General features: G+C 45.8%; 1 protein-coding gene across 1 annotated transcript in view; it reads left to right on the top strand.

The window, feature by feature from the left end:
* Positions 1 to 17,183, top strand: part of LOC131672026 (protein phosphatase PHLPP-like protein) — a 36,821-nt gene extending 19,638 nt beyond the window's left edge. The window contains exons 9-20 of the mRNA XM_058948941.1: positions 5,200 to 5,350; positions 5,460 to 5,570; positions 6,351 to 6,504; positions 6,600 to 6,660; positions 7,361 to 7,615; positions 8,220 to 8,477; positions 9,523 to 9,685; positions 10,651 to 10,970; positions 11,894 to 12,371; positions 13,508 to 13,967; positions 14,932 to 15,363; positions 15,755 to 17,183. Of these exons, the coding sequence (XP_058804924.1) occupies positions 5,200 to 5,350; positions 5,460 to 5,570; positions 6,351 to 6,504; positions 6,600 to 6,660; positions 7,361 to 7,615; positions 8,220 to 8,477; positions 9,523 to 9,685; positions 10,651 to 10,970; positions 11,894 to 12,371; positions 13,508 to 13,967; positions 14,932 to 15,363; positions 15,755 to 16,107 (3,196 nt within the window). The 3' untranslated portion in view covers positions 16,108 to 17,183. The remainder of the gene's footprint in view (positions 1 to 5,199; positions 5,351 to 5,459; positions 5,571 to 6,350; positions 6,505 to 6,599; positions 6,661 to 7,360; positions 7,616 to 8,219; positions 8,478 to 9,522; positions 9,686 to 10,650; positions 10,971 to 11,893; positions 12,372 to 13,507; positions 13,968 to 14,931; positions 15,364 to 15,754) is intronic.
* The last annotated feature ends 5,080 nt before the right edge of the window (positions 17,184 to 22,263 follow it).

Below are 22,263 nucleotides of genomic sequence, written 5' to 3' on the forward strand. Positions count from 1 at the left end.
TGATTATCGTGGCCCTAGTCGTCGAGAAAAATATTGTTAAAATCAAGCCGCTGTTCGTACGCGCGGAGGAAAACCGCGCTGGTAATTCGTGCGTCCTGCCTCGCTCTCAGCCCCGGATAAAGAAAAGAGGAAGAGAGAAATTGAATCTAGCTATTTGGCAAATCGATCGTGAGACGCATCTTGGCCAATTTCTCCGGTACAATCAAACTCGAATCCACGGATATCAAGGAGCAGCATCTCTCGTTGGCCGGGTGCGCGGCCCGATCGATATCCCCTTTCTCCGTCTCGCGTGCAAGCTCCTCTCGGCCGCATTGTCTCGCACCTGCGCGCCGCCGCGGCCGATTCGTGCCGGCGTTTCCTTCCTCGCTCATAATTGAAGCTCCGCTCTCGCTGCCAAACTCTTATTTACAGCGAACGGGCAACCCCGGAGTAATTTCCCGGAGGCTTTATGGATGGCACAGGAAGAGGCTTTTTCATTCGCGCGCGCGGCTCGACGAGAGGGATTTTTATAGCGGCTTTTTAAGCAGATTGCGCAGCCCTCGCCAAAACGCTGCGAGCGAGAAAATTGAGACACCCCACCGCTCGCCTGATTTTCACGCCGAGTTACCTAAGCTCGACACACTTATTTGGCGAGATATCTTTCCTCTCTTACTACTTCATTCGTTGATAAACTTGCCTGCTCGGGCCTTCCTTCCTTTTTTTTCTTCCGTCCGCTCGAGAGCGTGGATTAGTGCGCCGATTAGCCCCGTGTGAATTATTTCCACGGCCAAATGAAGCCAGTTCGAGATTGAATTCGCACGGGCGTTCATTATTCAATGGACCAACTTCCGCGCAGCAGTAAAAAGGGCGACGTGTATTTTTTTTTTTTTTTATTCGTGCGATTTTTCGAAAAAAGAGAGCTTTGGAAAAGGAAATGCCGGCGTTTCAATGGGATTCATAGAGGATTCCAAGCTTACAATGTGTGAAATTTGTTTCGCGCACTGCAGCTTGAAAGTGAATAACGCAGAATTTACATTTTCAGCAGTGTGCGTGTCTGCTCTGTGGCGAATATGCAGTTGCGCGCGCGCGCGGGCGCTCTGTCAATCACCGTGAATCAATGGAATCAAGAGAATTCGCAGTTGATCCGCGCACATCCAGCTGAAAGCTCTCTCTTTCTCGCTTTTCTATACAAATATCACAACTTTTTCCAGTCCTAATCCTTCATTCTGTGCGAGCTTTCGTTTTTTTTTCCAAACAGTTGTATCGCGCTCTCATTTAAAGTGCACCCGCGAACGCGATTATTTCAACGCGACCGATACTGTCAATTCTGGGAAATGAGCCCCGAACTTAAATTATTCTCCTTTAATGAAACAGAATTAAGTATATCTTAATAAAATTTTATTTTGAAAACCTAATAATATTTGTCTTTTGTAAAAAATCATATTAGCGCAGTAATTAGCATTGAATCGCGCAATAACTATATGTATTATAGAAAAAATGAAATTACCAATTGGCCTTCGAATATTTCAAAAGCCATTCGAGATATCTTTTGGTTGTTTCGCTCATTTGGTTCGTGATAATGAGATATTTCATGTCGAAAGAAAGGCTCGCGCACGGTGAAAATGTTCAGCAGAGCCTGTATAAAAAATAATTGTTACATGAATTAACAAGGCGCACATGATAATCTTTCCCAAAAGTATGCGCGCGTATTTTTTCCCTTTCTATCGACGCAACAGTGCACGCGCGCGGCTATAATGCAACTTCCGCATGGTTTAGTCCGCTCGTGCTCTGCTCACTTTCATAACGATAACGCGTTTAGAGGGCTCCAATTCGATTTCATTTAATACGAGAGCGAGCACGCGCGCAACATCCGCGTATCAGTCGCTCAACCGGCGCGTTTCTAATAACACGCTGCGACGCACCTACGAGCGTGCTTTTCATCAAACTGCCTTTCCTTTTAATTTTTCCGCGTGCTATCATTAGGCAAATTAAAGACTCGGACGGATGTTCCCGCGGGCGAGCAATTCCGGTATTATAAACTTGCTTGCGCACACGCGTTCATCCCCGTATTGACAATATCTCGCCGCGAGTGCACTCGAGTCTGTTAAATTGCGTTTAAACTCTTTTTTTTCCTTTCCGTGAACGTAAGTGAAATCAGACAAGCTGCTTTAAAGTCATAGAGAGGGGAATTGAAATGTTCTTATCGAATAAAGTTTTAACGCTTTTAAACGTTCCACTTCTCTCTGCTGCTGATCGGATTTCAATAAATTTTTACAACTCTAAGACGCGAATCATCTTGGATCAACATGGCTTTTTTATCAATTTCAATTGAATTTTTATAGAAAACGCACCGACAAACATATTTTCCACTGTTACGATTGCTTAGATATCTATCTTCGATCCGAGGAAATTGGTTTGAAATGCACGTAGCCGCAATAAACCAAAGGCAAATTGCATTCATCGCCGAGATAAAAGAAGAAAGAAAAAAGAATTCGAGTTAAGCGTTCTCGCGACGAAAAAAAGTGGATCGTCGAAAAGTAAGGCTAGCTTATATCCTTCAATCTGTGTACCTCCCACGCTTGCGGTGTACCGGCGAGAACAAAGGTAGACTTTGCCGGGGAGAGGTTGCAGATCAACTGATGGGCATTTTGCCTTTTTTTTTTCTTTCTTGCGGCTCGCACCTCTGGCGTGCACAAAAGCCTTCGACGTGCATTCATTCGCTCGTTCGGTATGGTGAGGAGGGCGGGGGGGGGGGGCAGACCGGAGATTACGCAAGTTTTGAAAAGTGCGCTATCTAAGGCTCTGGCGTGCGCGCGAAAGAGGAACTACGCTCCGAGCGCAACGCTGACTTCTGAGGCGGCACGCGTGCGGCCTCTGCCCTTCCTTCCATGCCACTTTTCCACATAGGTTTTTTTTCCTTCTTTCGCATCGCTTTTCGCTCGCTCGGACTTTGATCTCAGTTGTTTTTCGAAACACCGAAAATAGCACGGCAGTTTTCGCTGCGGAATTACAATTTTCATCGGCATTACATCACAATGCAGCGCCGCCCGCGATATGCACGCACATCCCCGCGCTCGGACCTTCTCTTTTCCTTGTTTCTTCCTCCTGACCGAGCGCTGGCTCTCTCTCTCTCTCTCTCTCTCTCTTTCTCTCTCTCTCCGCAGAGGCTTTCCGCCCGAGCTGCGCCACTACACTCACCTCCGCCGTACACCGACGAGGAGCCCTCCTCGTAGTCTGCCGTGCGCGTCCGTCTGGACAAGCCGCTTGTGTTTTCGAACTTGGTTTTGCCATTGGCAGTGTAGTTTACGAGTGATGCATGTGTCGTGTGGTTATTTGAGCCGTTGCGAGAGGTCCTCCGGTGCAGGCGAGGATGCCTTTTAAATTGATGCCACGACGCAACGCGCACTCGAAGGCCAGACAACCCGCCGTACGTATACACGCCTCAACATCTCCTTGACGCATAAAGTTGTTATTGCCCGTGTCTTCCAGCTGCGCTAATTGGTCAGTTTATTAGCGCGCGCTGCTGGGAGAAAAGAAAACGTTCATTGCGAATGATGAACGCTCCCGCGACTGCGATCGTTACGTCTCGCTCCTTTAAATTTGAATAGGAGCGTACTTTGTCGGCGCGCGCCGCGCGGCAGTCTATAAATCGCCAGCTAATAATGCCAAAGTTTCAGCGCTCCTCGTTCCTTCGCCGCTCGCTCTCGCATCGAGTCACTTTTACACGAAATTTCGTGCGCGATGACTTAATCAACCACTCCATCACCTTCATTTGCGTTCTAAAGGCACGTTAATTGACGACCGGCGCTCGGCTCTTTATATATAACACTCATATTATCTCCTCCTGCAAACTTCATATTGCAGTTTTCAATTCATGTAATCGATATATAACGCCAATGCGCTTCATTTATACTTCGGAGCAGTACTTGCTTGTTCTTTTTTATTATTGCTATCTCTTGCTGTGGATTTTCCGATTTAATCGCGTATTAATTTCTCGTTTATCTGGCTCAATGGAGTCCTTTAATTAATGCAAATGTAATGACCGAACAAGAAAGGCTATTTATCAACTCGTTCCTAACGATGCGGGCGCGCGAATGTTTTCATTTGGTTACCCCCCCCCCCCCCCCACCCACCCACCCACCCACTCTACCCACTCTCTTTCTAGCTACAAATCTTCCGCAGCGTTCTATTTCAAGGTTTTTGTTTTTTCTTCAGTAGCACACGATAACCATTTCTAAAAATGTGGAAAGGCTACAGGGAGGTATGCTGGAAAGAGAAAAAATAAACAATGTCCGCATGGCGCTAGCTCGGCTTAGAATTTTTCATGCTCTGCGTGTATGTAGGTTAATTGATGGGTCAATGGCAGCACGAATATCGTCGTTGATTTTCCTTTTTTCATTTTAGCGGGTATTGACTGCATGCCTTAATTGGTCGGGGTTTGTCGAGCGGAAATATTGATGAATCATATAGAGACGTCGAACGTCAAATTGCCAGTTGAATATCTGCCGCAAAAAGCGCATTTATTGCGACTGTCGACTCCGGCTCAGGCGATCCTGAACGCTATTATTATCCCGACAATGCGCTACGATCTTTTTCTTTATTTTTTTTTATTTTAGGTTGCACTGAAATTATAAAAATCGAGGCAAGTTCCACGAAGAGAAGTATAGAAAAGAGCTCGTAACGTTTATTTTCGGGTAATGCTCTTTTTCTCCTTATTTGCTCGACTGACGAGTTTAATTAACGAGGATACAACCAAAAAATAAAGGTAGTGCAAATGCATCTTTCGCCATTCATTTAATGGATAAAGATTTTCACTAGGCTGAAATATAGCCGAATACTCGGCGGATAATTTGAAGGACATCCGTCATACTCAACTCTCCCGATGTGTCAAAAATGAACGTGTATCGCATGGCCCGCGTATAGAAACACAAGCGCATGCTTCAACGTGATCCGGGTCAGTTGCCATTAAATAAAATTTAATAGAATTTGACGGGTAAAAGCAACGTGGAAGATCCGCTTATCGTGCGAATTGTGTCGTCGAATAATAGAAAGAAGATCTTGGCTCGAGTCGGAAAAGAAAAGAAACGGAAGAGAGAAATGGCGACAACAAAAGTTTAAATCTCGGGGCGTAAATCGCGGCTTGATATTTTCTTGCGAGTGTCAGGGTCTTTGGGAGCAGATAATCATTGTCATGGAGACGCCGCGCGTCTACTTTTACAGTCTGAAGGATCTGATCATCGATCGCAATGACATCAAGGAGCTGCCAGCGGAGCTCGGGGAGCTTAGCCAATTACAGTACATCTCCTTGGTTGGAAACCTGATCGAGTTGCTGCCGAGCTTCCTTCTCGAGATGCGCGCGCTCGGGCTCAATGTAAGTTACCGCCAAGCGTAAAAATCAGCGATCGCACATTTGTTTGTCCTTCCTCCTCTTGCTTTTCCAATCTCACGCTTTGACGTGTCCGCGCGTCTGTGTGTTTTAGGACGTGCTCGCGGCCAAGACCGAGGAGAAGAGCAATTTACACAATAGCCTGTACAAAGTTAATCTTAGGAACAATCAGCTCAAGGGCAACATCATCCTTGGCAACTATGGGGTGAGTCGATGTGTTTATCTTGGGCGGCTACAGTCGTCGCACTTCGCTTTTTTTTCGCTCCTTAATTTCCGCTTTACCGATACCTTCCCAGCCTCATTTTTCCGCGCTGCGTCAATAGCTAGAAGGTTTATTATTGCTGCATCGGTCAAAACTGACGGACTGATTTTGTTGAAACTTGGGGCGAAACTAACTCTGGGAAATCTGACAGTGCATAGCCAAAGGATATATAGCTATATAACTTTAGTGAGCGCGGAAAGAGAAGAATAATGAGAGTGAAACTTCCCGCGTGACGAACTAAATTTTCATTTTAATTGAAGGGAATTGAACTCTCGTTAAAGAACTCCTCTCTCTCTCTCTCTTTCGCCTTTTCCATTTCTATTGCAAACTTGAATGTCTTATGCGTCGTGATCGAGGGATTCACTTAACTTTTGCCAATTGCGCTCCTTATTCTTCTTATGCGTTACCCTGTCAAGGGAACTTCGGGCGGCTTCCACTAGTAGATAGCGGCCCTCATGAATAAACACGGCGTAGCTCGCAAATGCCGTGATCAGCCAATCGATGGCCGAATTAGAATTTCAGAAAGCTCATTTCGTCTCGCTTCGAAACAGAAATGCAACCGATGAAAAGAATCTCGGCGCGCAGCAGCCTCGCGTAAAAGTACTTCGCGATAAAACAAGAGGCGGAAAGCCAATCCGCCGCTTCCCCCTTCCCCATCAATCTAGTCGCCGGCTCGGCAATTCGCAGTGTGCCTAAAGTTGGATCGTCGCTCGTGCGTTGCAGAACTTGACGCACTTGGACCTCAGCGAGAACAGCATCGAGAAGCTCGACTTGTCAGCGTTGCAGGAGCTTAGGAGCGTGCGCTGCGCAAGGAACCAACTCACCGAACTGACTCTGTGCGGTAGAGGTCTCGTCTCGCTTATTGCCGGGAATAACAGTAAGAAAAAACGCCCTTTTTCACTGGACTCTTACCTTTGTTCGTCCGTCCCTCGCTTTATTTCTGGCTTTTCTTTTTCGGCCCGCAACGAGCAGAGCTGAAAAAATTGACCATTGTCCCGGTGCCGGCCAACCTTGAGCACCTCGACGTTTCATAGTGAGTAGCCCAGAATTATACGTACTGACGCATTACCGTTGAATCGCGCCTGCGTTTCCTCGTTTTGTTTCCTTATCTTTTATCAACGATTGACCAACCCAATCAGCTTTGTTTGCCTGCATATTATCGGATATTGATTTACACGGGTTGCTACGCTTACTTACCTTTTCTCTCGCGCACGGCCACCTTCGTAAGAATTATGAAACTTTTTTATGATTGCAAGCGTACGCTCAAAGACCCTTTGCACCGACGTTCGAACGTCAAAGGAGCTTACGATGAAACATTTTCAATTTAATTAGAAACGCCTTTTTCTCCCCCTTTACTCCGCCTATCAAAGCGAAACGTTACATTTACAAATGCATGCTTTGTGGCTTTTTTAACGTGGCGCTCAGACCAGGCATATTTTAACACGTTTTACTACTACTTTTGAGTGCTTTTTTCGCGAACGACTGGCATCTGCATCTGAAATTTTTCACATTTTTTTTTTTTTTATGATTTCTCGGAGCTGCCGATGCTTATTCGCTTACATTTTTACGCGCGAGTACTTCTTAAAGAAAAATATCCGATACAAAAGTGAAAAGCACTCTCGGCGTCGGCGTCGCGAGCTGAATCGCGACGAAGAATGAGAGCAAATTAATAAAAAAAAAATGCCCACACACACCTCCGTAATGACCCATCTCGTGTGGATTAAATCTTGAAGCAACGAATTGGAGAGTCTGCCAGATTGGACGCCCGAGCTGCCGCAGCTACGCGCACTGTTCGCCTCGCACAACGGTCTCAGTACATTACCCGAGCGTCTGCTGTCGCAGCCATCTCGGCTGGAGGTGTTGCATTTACCGCACAATCGGCTGCAAGCGCTACCGCCGCCAAGGAGAGCGTTGAGCTTGGTACATCTCACTCTACAAGACAATCAACTTACCGCGCTGCCGGCGCACTTCTTTACCTACACGCAGAGGTGAGCTGGATTGAAAGCGATGCATTTCAGAAATACCGATGGAGGAGTAAATTTTCCAAATTGCTCTTGGAGATGGTGGGAGGGAGGGGGTGGACTGCGGTCGGGTCAGGCTACCCCGTGTATTCGATCTTTACGCCAGATCAAATTTTCAAAGCGAAACCACGAGTCCAGCCGAATCCACAAGCCAACGCGAAAGCCCACGGTGCCGCATCAAAATATTATCTTTGTATAAGAGTTCGCCAGCGTTATCGAGTTTTCCAACGACAAGTTTTTTACCAACGGCAACGTCAACCGATCGAACGTAGCGTTGTCGAGTTGAATAAATCATGAGCGGACAAGTCGGTGAGTTTTTGGCGTGCGTGCGCGCGAGAGCGACGATAGAAAAATTCGTCTGTCCATAAAACAGCGGAGATGTCTTTTCTCGCGAAGACGGCACCGTCGCATCGCTGGAATTCGCGAGGTAGCGTGGCTCGCCTGTGCATCAGCAGGCCTGCTCCTGCCGCAGCCTCTTATCTTTCGATTTGCCGGAGCGGCGCCCGCAACGGAGATCGCCCTGCTTGCCTCTATTTACATCGCGTGTGTTTTCTGTGTCGGTCGGGAAAAGCCTGAAGGTCCTGAATCTTTCCAATAATCGATTGTCGGAGCTGGCCTGGAGCTACGGTGGCGCCGACGAGGCAGGTACTTCTCGCAACAACAGCACACACGAGCAACATCAGCAGCAGCGGCGGCCTCACAGCGCCCTGGAGAAACTCTATCTGACGGGCAACTGCCTAACCAACACCGCTCTCGATGCCCTCGCCAAATTCTCCGCGCTCAGGCTACTTCACCTTGCTTACAATGCACTCGATACTCTGCCCGAAAGGTCAGTTTTTCTACCTCTACTTTTGTGTGTATACTCCCGAGCGCGACTCTTTTCTTTTTTTTAGGACTCAATCCGTAGCTTGTAATTGAATTCGCGAAAGGGCCCTCTTTCTCTCTCGCGCTCTTTTGGGAATATTACTGGCAAGGTTCCTTTTTTCGAAAACGCGCACGTTTCGACCTTTTAAGCTAACTTTATGTGGCTTTCTTCGGCGTGACGCGCTTTTTCGAATCTACTCAGCTCAAACAAGTTAATTTCAGTTTTTTTTTTTTCTTTTTATCGTGGTCAGCAGTTTCTCTTGCCGCTATTCCAACACCTTTACCAGTTAATTTTTAATTTAATTTTGTAATTCATAAGTTTAATAAAATTCACGGTATAAGTGCTTTTCTCAATTTCCCCGGCTCATAATAATATACAATAGAAACGTCGCATTTGCTGGTATTTCATTTGGTAGATCGGCCAAAGCAAATTTTCAACATCAAAATCTACTTTGGAAAATTTAACGTATGAATTCAGCTTCATTTGAAAGTAGTTTGAATTTACGCGTGCGTGTAACTTTAATTTTGCAAACTAGATATACCACCGCGCTGTACAAAAGACCCGTGGCTATACATAGTCATTTGGTGAAACGTAATGTAATGAACTGCCACGAGTAAACAATTGCAAGCGTCGAAATATAATCGACCGGTCGGCCTAAGTCAAGCATCGACAATTAATTTTGAAATTGACATTAGCTAGACAGAGGGAGAACGAAAGATATAGAAGGAGGGAGGGGGGACAACGCAAGTACTATAAACTACGCACGGAAATACATACGTATCATTCAATTAGTCCATAATGTTCGCAAGTTCATTGACTCCCTCGACACATTCATATACTCACGTCCTAAATTAAGCTTCGCTGGCTCGATTGTTGGCTGACAAAACAGCATTAGGTTGTGGACGCATACACAGTTGCGCGACGTCACGGTTACAAAAAATACAAGCCGCACAACTAATCGACATGAATTTCGGAAGGGATTCAAAGTGTTTTCGGCGTGTGCTTGCAGCTGCATAGCATCGTGGCGAGAGCTAGAGGAGCTGGTACTCTCGGGGAACAAGCTGCAATATCTCCCGGACAGCGTAGCGAATTTGGCGCACTTGAGGGTGCTTAGGGTGCACTCCAACAGGCTTCTCACTTGCCCGGCTTTCAGTAAAACACCCTCTCTCAAGGTAAATTATATCTGTGAATAGTTTCGATTCTCCTCTTACCTTTCTTCTGTTCTTCTTCTTCTTCTTCTTCTTCTTCTTCTTCTTCTTTTCCTGCTTTTCTCCGTCACTCGCTCGCTAGCGAGCATCTACTGCACACACGCTAGTTTAATCCTTTAAGACCAGCATGTGCATCATGTTCGAGCTGCAATTACTCAACGTCAACTGGCTGCGTTTACGTCGATGGGGCGGAGCTTCTGTTAATCATTGTCGTTTTGTCGCTGCCCAATCATTATTTGACCCTTTTCCTACACTTATTAATTTTAATTTATGGTAGGCCAGTTTATACATTAACTATTATCGATTTTCGAAGGTACGTACGTTTGGATGGGTTAACTGTGATGTGTACCTATCTCTTGCAAATTTCTCTTGATTCCGCATTAAACATAAACTATGGAACTCAACATTGAATCGCTCGGCGAACATACTGGATATTTTTCGCGGCATATAGGGAGGATGCATAGTGTCTTTAAGCCATTCTTAAGCTCTCTTGCATCAGAAACATAAGCAGCTTGGAGTAATGGTTAATTATCGATGAATATTCATATATAAAAGTCGATTGTGGTGATGAAGAGTATGGGATAAGGCGCGATACCTGTAAAATATAGTCGACTCAATTACGTGTCAAGAGAATCGCAACAAGATGTTGATGCTGAAAAAGGTTAAATTCGTTAATTGCAAGCTCTCGGAGACTTGAAAGCTCGAAGATTCGTTTGTATTCCTGGAAGGAAGTCGTCATTACAGCAAAGTATAGTATTAATTGAAAATTAAGCCATTCAACTTCAGTATCCTGAAGTGAATTGAGATTGTCGAAGGTAGCATCGAACGGAGAGCTGCAGATAAATTTAGTTATTAATTTTAAATTCGATGAAAAATGTTGTCATTTGGAAAATGACGCGTGAGAAAGAAATTGAAATATATATGTGCAGGTACTCGATTTGGCGCACAATCATCTGGACCGCTTGAATCTCGATAGTCTACTACCAGCGCACCTGCAGTTCTTGGATATCTCGTGTAATTCCCGTCTCCACGTAGATCCACGACAATTCCAAACGTACGCAAGCTCTCGCAGGCCACTTTCTTTGGTGGACGTATCCGGGCAAAGTCGCCTGAGTGCCAGCAATCCAAACCTCAACAACGCAACCACGCCAACTCGTAGTAGCAGTGGCGGTCAACGCGATACAACGACGACGACCGCGCACCTACCCTGGAGGCTTGGATTCTCCGAAACCGCCGGTATTCGCGAGAGGTAAGACAGTGTGTAACCAACCGCTCGGCCGTGGAGATTGTCTACCTTTGATAAAATTATATAGGCTTCCTTTTCTTTAGAAAGTTGTTACGGACGTTACGTCTCGAATTCGAACAATTTTCGCTTAGGACTGGTTTTTCTCCGAGGCATCAAGACAAGATGTGTCATTGTGCAACTTGCACTCAACTATTGTCCATCGTTTTATCTCGAGTAGAGAGGCTACTTTACTGTTACTCATTGTTATTCAATTAGAACGATCTATGCGAGCGTGGGGAAAGTAAGCTATGCAGTGAAATTTGCGCGCTCGTTAAAACACTAACGCATGTTAAATTGTTAGGCAAAAAATCAGCGCGAAAGCATCGTTACGAAGCTAAGGAATTATAGATATTTCCGTCGAGTGCAAGAGCCTTCGTCTCCGAAATTCGCAAGGAAACTTGCTAATTTGTTTCTCGCAGCAGCTAAATTAGCGAGTCCCACAAAACTTTCAATGGTTTTTCATTGGTTATTCTTTCGGCGCGTAAAGTTCCGTATAAATCTGGCGTGCAGCTATGGAAAGGAAGAGAGAGCTAAAGTAGCAGGTGAAAGCACTTGAAATAATTTCGCACCTGTCCGTTTCCTCTGCCGTCAAAAAATAATGCAACTTTGGTTGCGACTTTCGGGAGCGGATACACAGCACACAAACTTCGTTACTTCAGCGCTCGCGTCGAACGCTTTCTATAATTTCAGGCTACGCGTTCGCGTGAAAACGAGAATCCATTTTCGCAACGAAGCTCTTATCGATCGCGCCGCGTTCGAGCGTTCAAGCGCGCGCGCGGGTCGTTTTTGTAACGGCAGCGCGAGTTGCCGAAACAATCGCGAAGTTAGAAGGAAGAGTAGATTGCGTCAAGGCCGATTCAATTGACCGGGGCGCGCTAAATTTGCAGACTGCTGGTGAGCCAAGTGCGCATGCCAACGTTCTGCAACAGCGAGGGTCTGTTCGGCCTGTTCGACGGCGGCTCGAATCAAGAGGCACCGAGCTCCCTGCAGGAAATGATACCGCGTCTCTTGCTGGAGGAGCGTACGGTGAAGGAGACGCGCAGCGAGTACCTGCGCTACACGCTGCTGTCGGCGCACCGCGAGCTGCGCGAGAAGGGCCAAAAGTATGGGGTCGATGCCGCGCTGGTGCACGTCACGCGGCAGCCTGCCCTGCAGCAAGAGGAGCTGGAGAAGGCGAGGTATCTGCTTACGGCCGCCACTTGCGGCGAAGCTCGGACCGTGCTGTGCAGGGCCTCGGGTCCGCTGCAGCTGGCCAAAGGTGCCCGGGTACAGTACGGCGCCAGGCTGCAGGCGGCACTGGCTCAGAGTGGCAGGAGAGGCGCCGATCTGCTGCCCATCGCTCTTCCCGAACCCATCAGCGAGGAGGTCAGTTGGAAATTCAGCTCGCCCGTTTCCTTCGCTGTGCTGTTGGATTTTTCGCCGGATATGCCTGTCGATACTAGATCGTCTCGCTGTCTTCGTAATAATAATCTGTGAGAAATTCGCAACGTCAGTCATCCCCCATTCATTCTCGTGAAAATCGACGGACCGTCAATTAGAGTGAATAAAGGTCTTCTATGCCAGTCATCTCCGGATTTAGCGAGTGACAACTATGCTCCGTGCGAGTATCAGCTTGCCCACAGAAGCTTTGCATTTACGTCCTGTCGGATCAATTCTACATTCACTCTAATTCGCCAAAATCCTAGTTCTCTTTGATTCAATCGCGTATACACTCTTATCCCCGGGACTGCTCGCACAAAGCCTCGAAGAGAGAGAGAGAGAGAGAGAGAGAGAGAGAGAGAGAGAGAGAGAGAGAGAGCTGCGGAGCAGTGGTGCGAGTCGCGTGAGAATTTACGGGCCTCACATACGTAATGTATGAGCTCGCTACAATTCTTTTTGCGCGTAGTATTCTTTACAACCGCGGACGTAGATGTACACAGTCGCAGTCTTGTGTCGCAGTTGTGTGTGCTCTTTACAACTATCGGAAAACGTGAGCTGTGTCGGCAACACAATGACTAAACTCCCAATCTTGAAAATTTCACGTACCTCGCAAAGTCCGACAATGGAGGCCGAGAAACCGGCTCGCGTGAAATTTCCACGTGGAACACGCTCCTAAAAGAGACGGGGAAAAAACAAGAAATTTATCTTCGAGTTCTGCGCTAGGCTAAACGGATTCGCACTGTACGGTGCAGAGGGTCGTAGAAGGGTTTCCGTTGTATCGAGTAACGCTATTTAAAAAGAGAGAGAGAGAGAGAGAGAGAGAGAGAGAGAGAGAGAGAGAGAGCGAAAGCAGAACATGAATGTTACTAACGATTTCGAGAGAATTTTCAAATGTTAATTTTTTGACGTACTTTGCCAATGCTTCACTAACGAGCATCGCGCCACCCCTCACGCGAATAGTAAAAACATCGAGTTACTTTATGCGAAAAAGAAAAACTCGTTGCGGGCCATTCACACCAGCAGCGCACATTTTGCTCATCGACTAAAAAAGATCTTTTGCATGGAAATATGAAAATTTCCAGGTGCTGCTGGAGGACGACGACGAGTTCGTGATTATCGGCAACCGTCGTCTCTGGGAAGTGCTCTCCATTCAAGAAGCAGTTCGGGAAGCCCGCGCCGAGGCAAATCCCGTGCTCGCAGCCAAGCGTCTGCAAGACTTGGGCCAGGCGTACGGCGCGGAGGACAATCTGAGCGTGATCGTGGTGCGTCTGTCAACGGCCACGGCAGCTCCGAACGAGCCGCTAGGGCGTCTTTTGATTCGCGAATTACGTCAAGCGGTTCACGCCAAGCAACAGCCGGAATCCAACGGCGGCTGCACGTGTCCCTGCTGCATGCCAAGGCTATCAGCCGCAGGTGAGACACCTGCCGCTTGCTGTTGTCACGCCGCCGCCGCCGCCGCCGCGGCTGCGGCTGAATCGCAATCGGCCAACGGATTTTACCTGAATGGCGTGCTACGCAGCCTCGTCAGCGCCAGGTTTGCTCGCCCTCTTCGTTTTTATACTTTCTTCTTCGGGAGCAATGCACTGCACTGACACAGCCCGCGGCTGAGTTATTGGATCGTTAAACTGCGCCGCATAAAATTATTTTAGGAGGCGCGATAGCTGCTCGCGCTACGCGGTCGTTAAAAGGTTCGATAGGCCCGAGGTTATCTTTTATGTCTATATTTTTAATTCGCACGCTTGCTCTTTTTTTGTATGATTTTTATTTTATTTTATTCTTTTTTTCGCGGCGATCTTAAAACAAAGAACGAAGAAAGTATTTAAAGCTTGAGAACGCGGCGCTGCAATCCGAACGAATAAAATTTTATACTTTTTCCGATTAATAAAGGCCGTGCATTCACTTTTGCACGACTATTTTTTACTACCGAAATGAATTTTCTTGCTCTCGAGAGGAGGTATATAATATTATTTGGATTGGCTTTGCAGGTGTACATGAATATATACATTGACAATGCCGATGTATACGCGAGCACAGCAAGAGATAATAGTAGTAGACAGGAAAATGTTGTGATACCGCAGCAAGTGCGCCGCAATGAATTATTCACGAGTTTCAGATAAATTTGATTATCATGCAATATTTCAGTTGCATTTGCATGCCGGAAATTGCACGCGTATCAACAAATAACCCGACGTACTTTGTGGTTCATGCACGACGTTCGCGTATCACTACGGTGGATGAAAAATTATAATTAAACCCCCGTGGTTGCTCTCTTTTTTATATCCTATCGAATCATCGATTTCCTTGAATACGTCACTCGGCTTTTCGATAATACAGTTCGATCCGCTTCGTTGCGAGATTTATTGAAATTTAACCATGGATATTGTCTGCGATATCATACGATGTGAAATACATTAATTTCTAAGAAACCCGAATGAAATTCTGTTACTTCTGCTTTCCGCTATGCAACTAGTTGAATCATCAATCCCAACTTATCGATGCACTGGCAAACTGATTTGCAGATCGAGCGCGAAATCAAGCCGCAGCAGTCAGCGCAACCAAGAGCGCGCCTTGAAAGACGCGGCGTCAAGCTGCAGTCCGACGGTTCAACAACGCGAAGATCGCAGCTCACCGAGCGGCCAGTCGGATCAAACGAGCGAGGTCGGCCTCTTCGAGCCGCGTTCACGCAAACGCACATCCGGCCGCGGGGGCGGTGGAAGCAGTCGATTGGCCAATGCATGCAAACTTCGTCAGCAGCAGCAGCAGCAGCACCAGCACCAGCAGCAGCATCAAACGGAGAGGACACCGCCGCCGAGCGACGAACAATTGAGATGCTGGGAATACATGCTCGAGCAAAATACCCAGTTGCTGTTCGACAAGGAACTCGATACGCTCACTTCAGGCGGTGGTCCTCGGACTGGTTCCTCGGCTCTTCGACGAGGTGGTAATAGAGCCTCTTTGTTCTCTTCCCGCCTCTGTAGTTTGCAGTTTGTTTGCTAAATCTGCGCTCGCCGAGCCCTGCTCGGTCTATTAACTTTGGCCACGGCTGTTTAACGATGGGCTCTCCAATTTCTTGCCAACGCTAACTTAGCAACGCCGCGAACCGAGTGCATCGCAACCGGGCTTCTCGTCGCGTACTCCAGATAAGACACTTCAAACGCTCGTTGAGACTGACCGATATCTAGCAGTCTATAACAATGTCGTCATGCATCAATTTCCGTCGGCTGCATCGATCAACTCGCTACGCGGCCCTCGCGCGAACTCCCCGATCGTTCGGCAAAAGCTCATCCGCCGAGGCTGCAACTAACAAACCGACTTATCTCTGTCACAAGTAGGTCAATCAAGGTCCACGCCTCAGCTAGGCGCAACGAGCACGAGTGGCGTACCTTTTCTGTCGCGTCGCTTTGGCAGCGCGCGATCGTTCGACACCGGGCCGACGCTTGAGGCGTCTGCGAGCGCGGTGGTCCAACAAATGCCGATATTACGCTCGGCATTCGGCGGCAGTGGGCGCAGGCTGCTCAACGGAGGCCCGAACGCCGCCTACTTCGGTAGCCTGCAGCGCCTCATGCCTTACAACCTCGAGTACGACTTCGCGGTGATCCAAGAGAGAGGAGCTTTGGATTCGCTCGAGCAGGACGCGTCGAGGATGCAGCAGTACTGGGGTGTTGCCACTACCGAACTGTGATTACCGATACTCTCACTGTAGATATTACACGTTGCTTGTGTGCGTGTGTGTGCCTATAGAGCCGAGAGATTTCTACAATTTTATTACTGTTCCGCGGAAGGGGTCTTATCCCAGACGACACGTGCCGATGTACTTTCTAATTATCGATCATTTTCTCATCAAGTAGGTAGTTGATTAATTATCTCATGAAAGCTAGTACACCCGAGGCAGAGTTATCGGTTATTAATCGATTTATTCAAATGTCCTTTTGATTGCCCATTATATTCGATACGAGGCTTCACTATTTGCGAAGCAACTTATTTTTCAAATTAGCATTAGTAACTTATTTGTTGACCACGTGCACCAAACACTGTTACTGTGAACGTAACCGCAGCGATTGTAACCAATTTTTTGTCTCCCGATGCTCGTCAAATACACTCGCACGAAAAATAATGCTCCTCTCTTGAGGCAACTACGCGAACAGGCTAACAAAGGCTTGCGCGCGTTGCTGAAGATGTAAAGCAAGTTTGCGATAGTCTGTAAATATAAAAATCATATCGCGCTCGCAAGATTGATGTCTGACGAGAGCACGGCGAAGCTGTTGCATACATTTTTATCGAACGGAAGATTGGATATCGTGTTTTTCTTCTTCTTTTTACGACGCAAGGTTAAGATTGTCAATCTTAATAAATTTTTTTTTTCATCACTGTTGCGTAAGTGTGTGAGAATAGATCGATAGTCGTCCGTGGTCGATTAATTAAAGCGATTCGTTTTTCACCACACGTCCGCCATTATCTTCGGTTTTCTTGATCGCAGCAAAGCACATGTTTATCCTCGGTATGTACACTATGAGTGCACCTATGTACGAAATGGTATAGAGCTTTCGTGATTCTCACTACGCACGCGTACATACGTATCAAATGAGCACGTGCATACATACAGTGAAGCTAAACAAGGCCAAAGTTGGTTTCCGCGCAATGCAAACAGCATCGGGAATGCCACCATTATTTATAGGCGAAACCATCGACAGCGTCTACAAATTATACGCGACATTGCTAAAATGTATATTTTGTACAAACTGTATCAATAAATCAAAATACGAGCATTTTATATCAAACGTTATCTGGCCGTGACATTTCATCTCTCTTCGTGCCCACCAATTATACACTGTAATGCGAATTCATGAAATGCTCTAGACGTAATGACGCTTCAGATTCTAATGTGAAATATAACACAAAAAATTCGCTTACAATACATTTTAACGCGATAAGGTTTATACTACTTGCATAGCAACGTAGCTATAATCTGCTCTGTGATTATACAAAGAAAAAGTAACGGCGAGGTACCCAAAAACATTAGCTTTTGTGGACGCGTGTGTGAGAGAAACCAAGCAAATCCAATGAGAATAGCTGAACGGTAGTAGGTGTATGTACGCGCGACTAAATGCGCTAACTAACGAATAGTAGGATGCCTCTTTATACACAAGCGCTGTACCGTGAGTAGTCTACACATGGGGCACTGATCGCGAACAATATCAACGACGCTCGACACACGAACACGTAGCGCAGAACCGCGTGGTAAGCTTTGAAATCATAGTTCATTACTCGCAGGAACGCCATTACCCCAAAGTACATACTACGAGCGGGGGGGGGGGGGGGAGTTTGCAAAAAGCTCAAAGCTGCAAAGCATAAAGGGATGAGTAGCTTTGCGTAAACACGCGTAGATTATCACACCGACGCTCGCGTCTTTATTGAATTCAAAAGCTGTTGCAGCCGCAGGCACGCAGATTGTGTGCTTGTATACATCAAGTGCATTAACTAAGTGCACAAAGGAAAGAGTATATAATGGGTTACATTGAACAAAGAGAGACGCAATGAACAACAAGATGACTTTCAGTGTTGAGCTTCTGATGATGATGATTACTCTTTTCGTGCTTTACCCCTAGCTCTATTTCCACAAAATCAAGTGCTGACGCTGTACTCTAATTATTTTTCGATTCGTTGAGCTTTCGAGCGTTTTCTTTTCATTTTTGATGGCATTTTCTTTTAGAATTAATTTCGTTGGCTTCGCGGTTGATAGAAAAAAATCTGCATTACTTAGAATCACTCTCTTCTTTTTTTCTTTTGGAATTTGGCCACTACGATCAAATGAATTGATGGGCTTTTGTGAAATGACAAGCTCATTCGGGCTACAAAACAAGAGATACAATAACTCAGTAATCTCGTACAACTAGGTCAATAAACTCTAATCAGCTTTACCATAAAATATCACTGAAACGTTTCACGTTAGAGTATACATCGAAGGCTACGCATGATGATTTAGCATAAACAAATCCTTTCATTTGCGTCTAGCTTGCGTCACCATATAGAAAGCTTAATTACTAAAGTTGGAACAACTTATAAAACTGAAATAATTTTTCTGGCCTGACGTGCCCGAAAAAATCTTTACTTTGAAACAAAAATTTCAAAACAAAATGAACCCAAAAAATTCTCATCGGACGACGAAGCGATACCGTGAAGTTACTTGAAAAAATAAATCAGCAAGGTAATTTTTCAATGTCAAGAAAGAAACACAGAGAGAGAAGGAGTAAGAGAAACAGTATTCATACTGAATCGGATGCAGCGCTCTACATTTGCTAACTTGCTTATCAAGAGATACGCGAAGACAGTTTCAACTTTTTTTTTCATGCCAAAGATTAACTCAATTAGCTCAAGCAATGTCTAGACGAGTTGCTGCATAATTTCCCACTCTCCGTTGGAGATCTGCAGTAATACCATTTTTGTAGAATACAAAAAGAGAAGATAATACTTTTGAAATTTCCGTACGTGTCAGCTTATTCTATTAAAATCGTAATTTCTATTGAGAATTAAAGAAATATATAAATGATTATGAAGATACTGGATAGAGTTTGGGAGAACGCGGTACATATCTCAATCAATTACATAACGAAGGAGATGAAAATGAATAAAAATATAGTTTTGCAAAAAAGATAATACCTTTCACCGTTCTATATGATGCTGAAAAAATGACCGACAATCCGTCAAACGAATGAAATTTTTTTTACTGGCCCGAACTAATTCACTTATAAAAGTGCAAATAAAATTTTTCCTCCGACGCATGCGAAACACACAAGTTAAACGAAATAACTCTATGAAAGTACACCTGAAAAAGGGCTCCCCATAGTTTCCCCAGCTCAAAGCTTTGAAAGGTACGAAAAAAAGAGCTTGAATGACATTTTTACCCGGAAAAAACAACAAACAAAATGACGACAGCGCAAGCAATCCGCGAAAATACTTTGACCCAGAAAACCTCTGAGAGAGAGGTAGTTTTACACTCGGATTTACCACATAACTTTTACAAACGCGAGTATGAGACAGAACTGTACAAACAAGTGAGCGAAGAGGGAATAAAAAGACGAGCGAAAAAAATAGATATTTTGTCTATCTAGCAGGAGACAAACAAACAGCATGACGAGCGAGCAGCTGTTAGTCAAGCTAGAAAATAGAAAAGAAGAGCGAGTGTTTTGACGAATTGTCGATAATCGAAGCACGCGTGCGTCAGTATATAATAACGCGCGGCAATAAAACCGAGCCTCCCTCGCTCTTCGCCGCCTCTCCGCGATGGAAAAATCGTGGTCACGCGACTGTTGTCGGACTGTCTGTGTGTTGCACTTTCCAGTGAACCTCGGATACCCGCTTCGAGCTTTCATACGCTTTTGATTACTTGTTGATGAATATGCGTTGTTGGCGAGCGTTCGCAATGCTTTTACAATTTGATTGATAATGCTTTGTTGGTAGTTTTTTGTTGCGGACGTGTACATTTCAATTTCACAATTTCAAGTGTCGATTGTTTCTTTCTTTTTCGTATTTCATGCGAGGAATATGATGAAATCGGGGTAGGTTGTATTAATTTCATTTCGCGCGAGTTCCGCCAGGTGGAGTACGATTCCGATCACTCCTAAAATAAAAGATAAACTTTGATATAATTTTAATAAAAATGTAAATAAAAGCTAAAATCCTGTGGCTGTACACGCGCGTCAATTCAAAAACTCATCAGCGGATACGATTCTTTTTTGTACTCTCCTGCTGGCTTTCGTGAACGATCGAGAAAAAGAATCTGATAACATCGGCATTTGCTAAACCCATTTTAATCTTGGCCTGAAGCGCGTTGAAAAAGGGTTTTTAATTGGCGCTCATCTCAATTCCCCATCCGCCGGTGCAATCGATTTTCCGCGCCGACTACACAACACACACACACACACATACACAGAGTGTATAACGATTGCACATCACGTGGCGGGTGTCTCCTTTCTCTCTTGCTGCCTGCCCCTGGAGGGAGCAAAAAAAATTGTTAGGTGTGTCTTTTGCAGGTGCGCGTGTGAGCGGTTCTTTTAACGATGAAGCTCCAAGCGAGCATTGCCGCGCGTTGCAGCAACGCCGCGACATTTACTCGCGCTTCGTGCGCGTTTATTTCGGATGAATCAACACGTTCCGCTCTCCCTCTCCTAATCGCTCTCTTTTTTTTCAATTCGAACGACCGGCGAAGAGGAGAAAAAAGTGTTTTCCTCGAGCTACGACCGATAATGGGCAGCGTCGGCGTCCACCCGTGCGCCCGTGCTCATTTCACTCGTTGCTCGCGCACGGTCGTTTCGATAAGAGCAAATAAAAGAAGCGCATAACTAACGATCGCAGAGCGTTGGTATTGTGCAGAATTAGTCAGTTTTTACAGCATCGTCTGACACACATTTCCGTGTACGCACTTCCAAAAGTGCCGTACTGCGATGCCGTACTCCAGCAGCAGCAGCAGTAGCAAAAGGAAAAACAAACAAAGTCCGCGGCTATACTTTCACGCGGCTAGGCTGCCGCGTGGAGAGCGTGACTTGCGAATCACGCGCCGCACGTGCTTCTAATCCGTGCCTGCGAAAAAGTCATGGTCTTTTCTCGGCAACTCGACTGTTGCTACTGAAAGCTTTCTGCCAATTAATACCGCTGCCGTAAATCAAATGTCGTATCAAGTGTACATTACAATTTCGTATAGTAAAGGCTGCGCGTTCTTGAACTAACAGGCCACCAAAGGTGAAATACTGATTGAGTGCCTCGCCTTCCGATACACATAGCTACGCGGTATGTGTGTGTGTGCGTGAGATATGTTTTGAAACGATGATCAAAAGTTGCAATTTGGATAGTGACTGTTCAAATTTGCGCGACCACTGATGATCATAACAGTGTTCACGTATTCGTGTCATACGAGCAGAAATATATTATTCGCCGAAAACAAACATTCCGCGTTACACGATACTGTAATCTTACGTTGCGCCGAGTTCAAGTGTAGGAGCTACGACGCGTTGAAAAATTTCGTCATCGTAAGAGTTGCACATTTTTCATTCTTCGCCTGAAAAATCCTATTCATATTTCATCATCGAACCGAACGAAAAAAAAAGAGATAAAACGCAAGAATAATAGAAGCTGATTTTCTCCTGGAAATCTTGACTGACCTATAAAATATAACCATATAAAACGCATAAGGAGATCCTCTTCAGCCGAGCAACAATTCACTCTGGCGACGACAAGAAAAGCACGACACACGTTGGTCCAAAGTCTAACTCGACGCTACGAATATTACGCAATTATAAGATCGTACGATATACAACGAGTGGGGAGTACTTCCGTAAACACGCGAGTGAGTAATTGAAACTTTCACGCGAGTCATGCTATCGCGGCCTTGAAATAGATTTATACTACTGTTTACTATATAGACCACGCTTGTTCTTCTTTGCAGAGCCGGCTGTGTGGCGCGCTATAGCGTTCAACTCCCGAGAGCGAGAGAATTGCATTTCGTTGCTCTTGTCTTTTTTTTTGCTTGCGGATGCGCGCGCGAACTCGACGCGCGGTCGGGCGCGCTACATTATTTCGCAGCCGTTGAAATACAATCGTCTCGTTGCGTTCAATCAAACTCGCGAACGATACGAACACTTTGCAAAGTTCTGCTCCACTGTGCTCGTTAAGCCAAGGCTTAGACGATACGAGACACTTTTTGTTTGGGATTGGCTGAAAAAAGCGACGACGGTGATTGACTCTCGACGCAATGAATAATGCACTTTAGAAGGCGTCGATTAGTAGCGTCTCGTCGTAAAAAATCATCAGCAGACTTCTTTTTCAGGCGGTATCTCGCTGCCAG

The sequence above is a fragment of the Phymastichus coffea genome, unplaced genomic scaffold (assembly GCF_024137745.1).
Source record: "Phymastichus coffea isolate CEN01 unplaced genomic scaffold, Cenicafe_Pcof_1.1 PCOF00141, whole genome shotgun sequence".
Lineage (NCBI taxonomy): Eukaryota > Metazoa > Arthropoda > Insecta > Hymenoptera > Eulophidae > Phymastichus > Phymastichus coffea.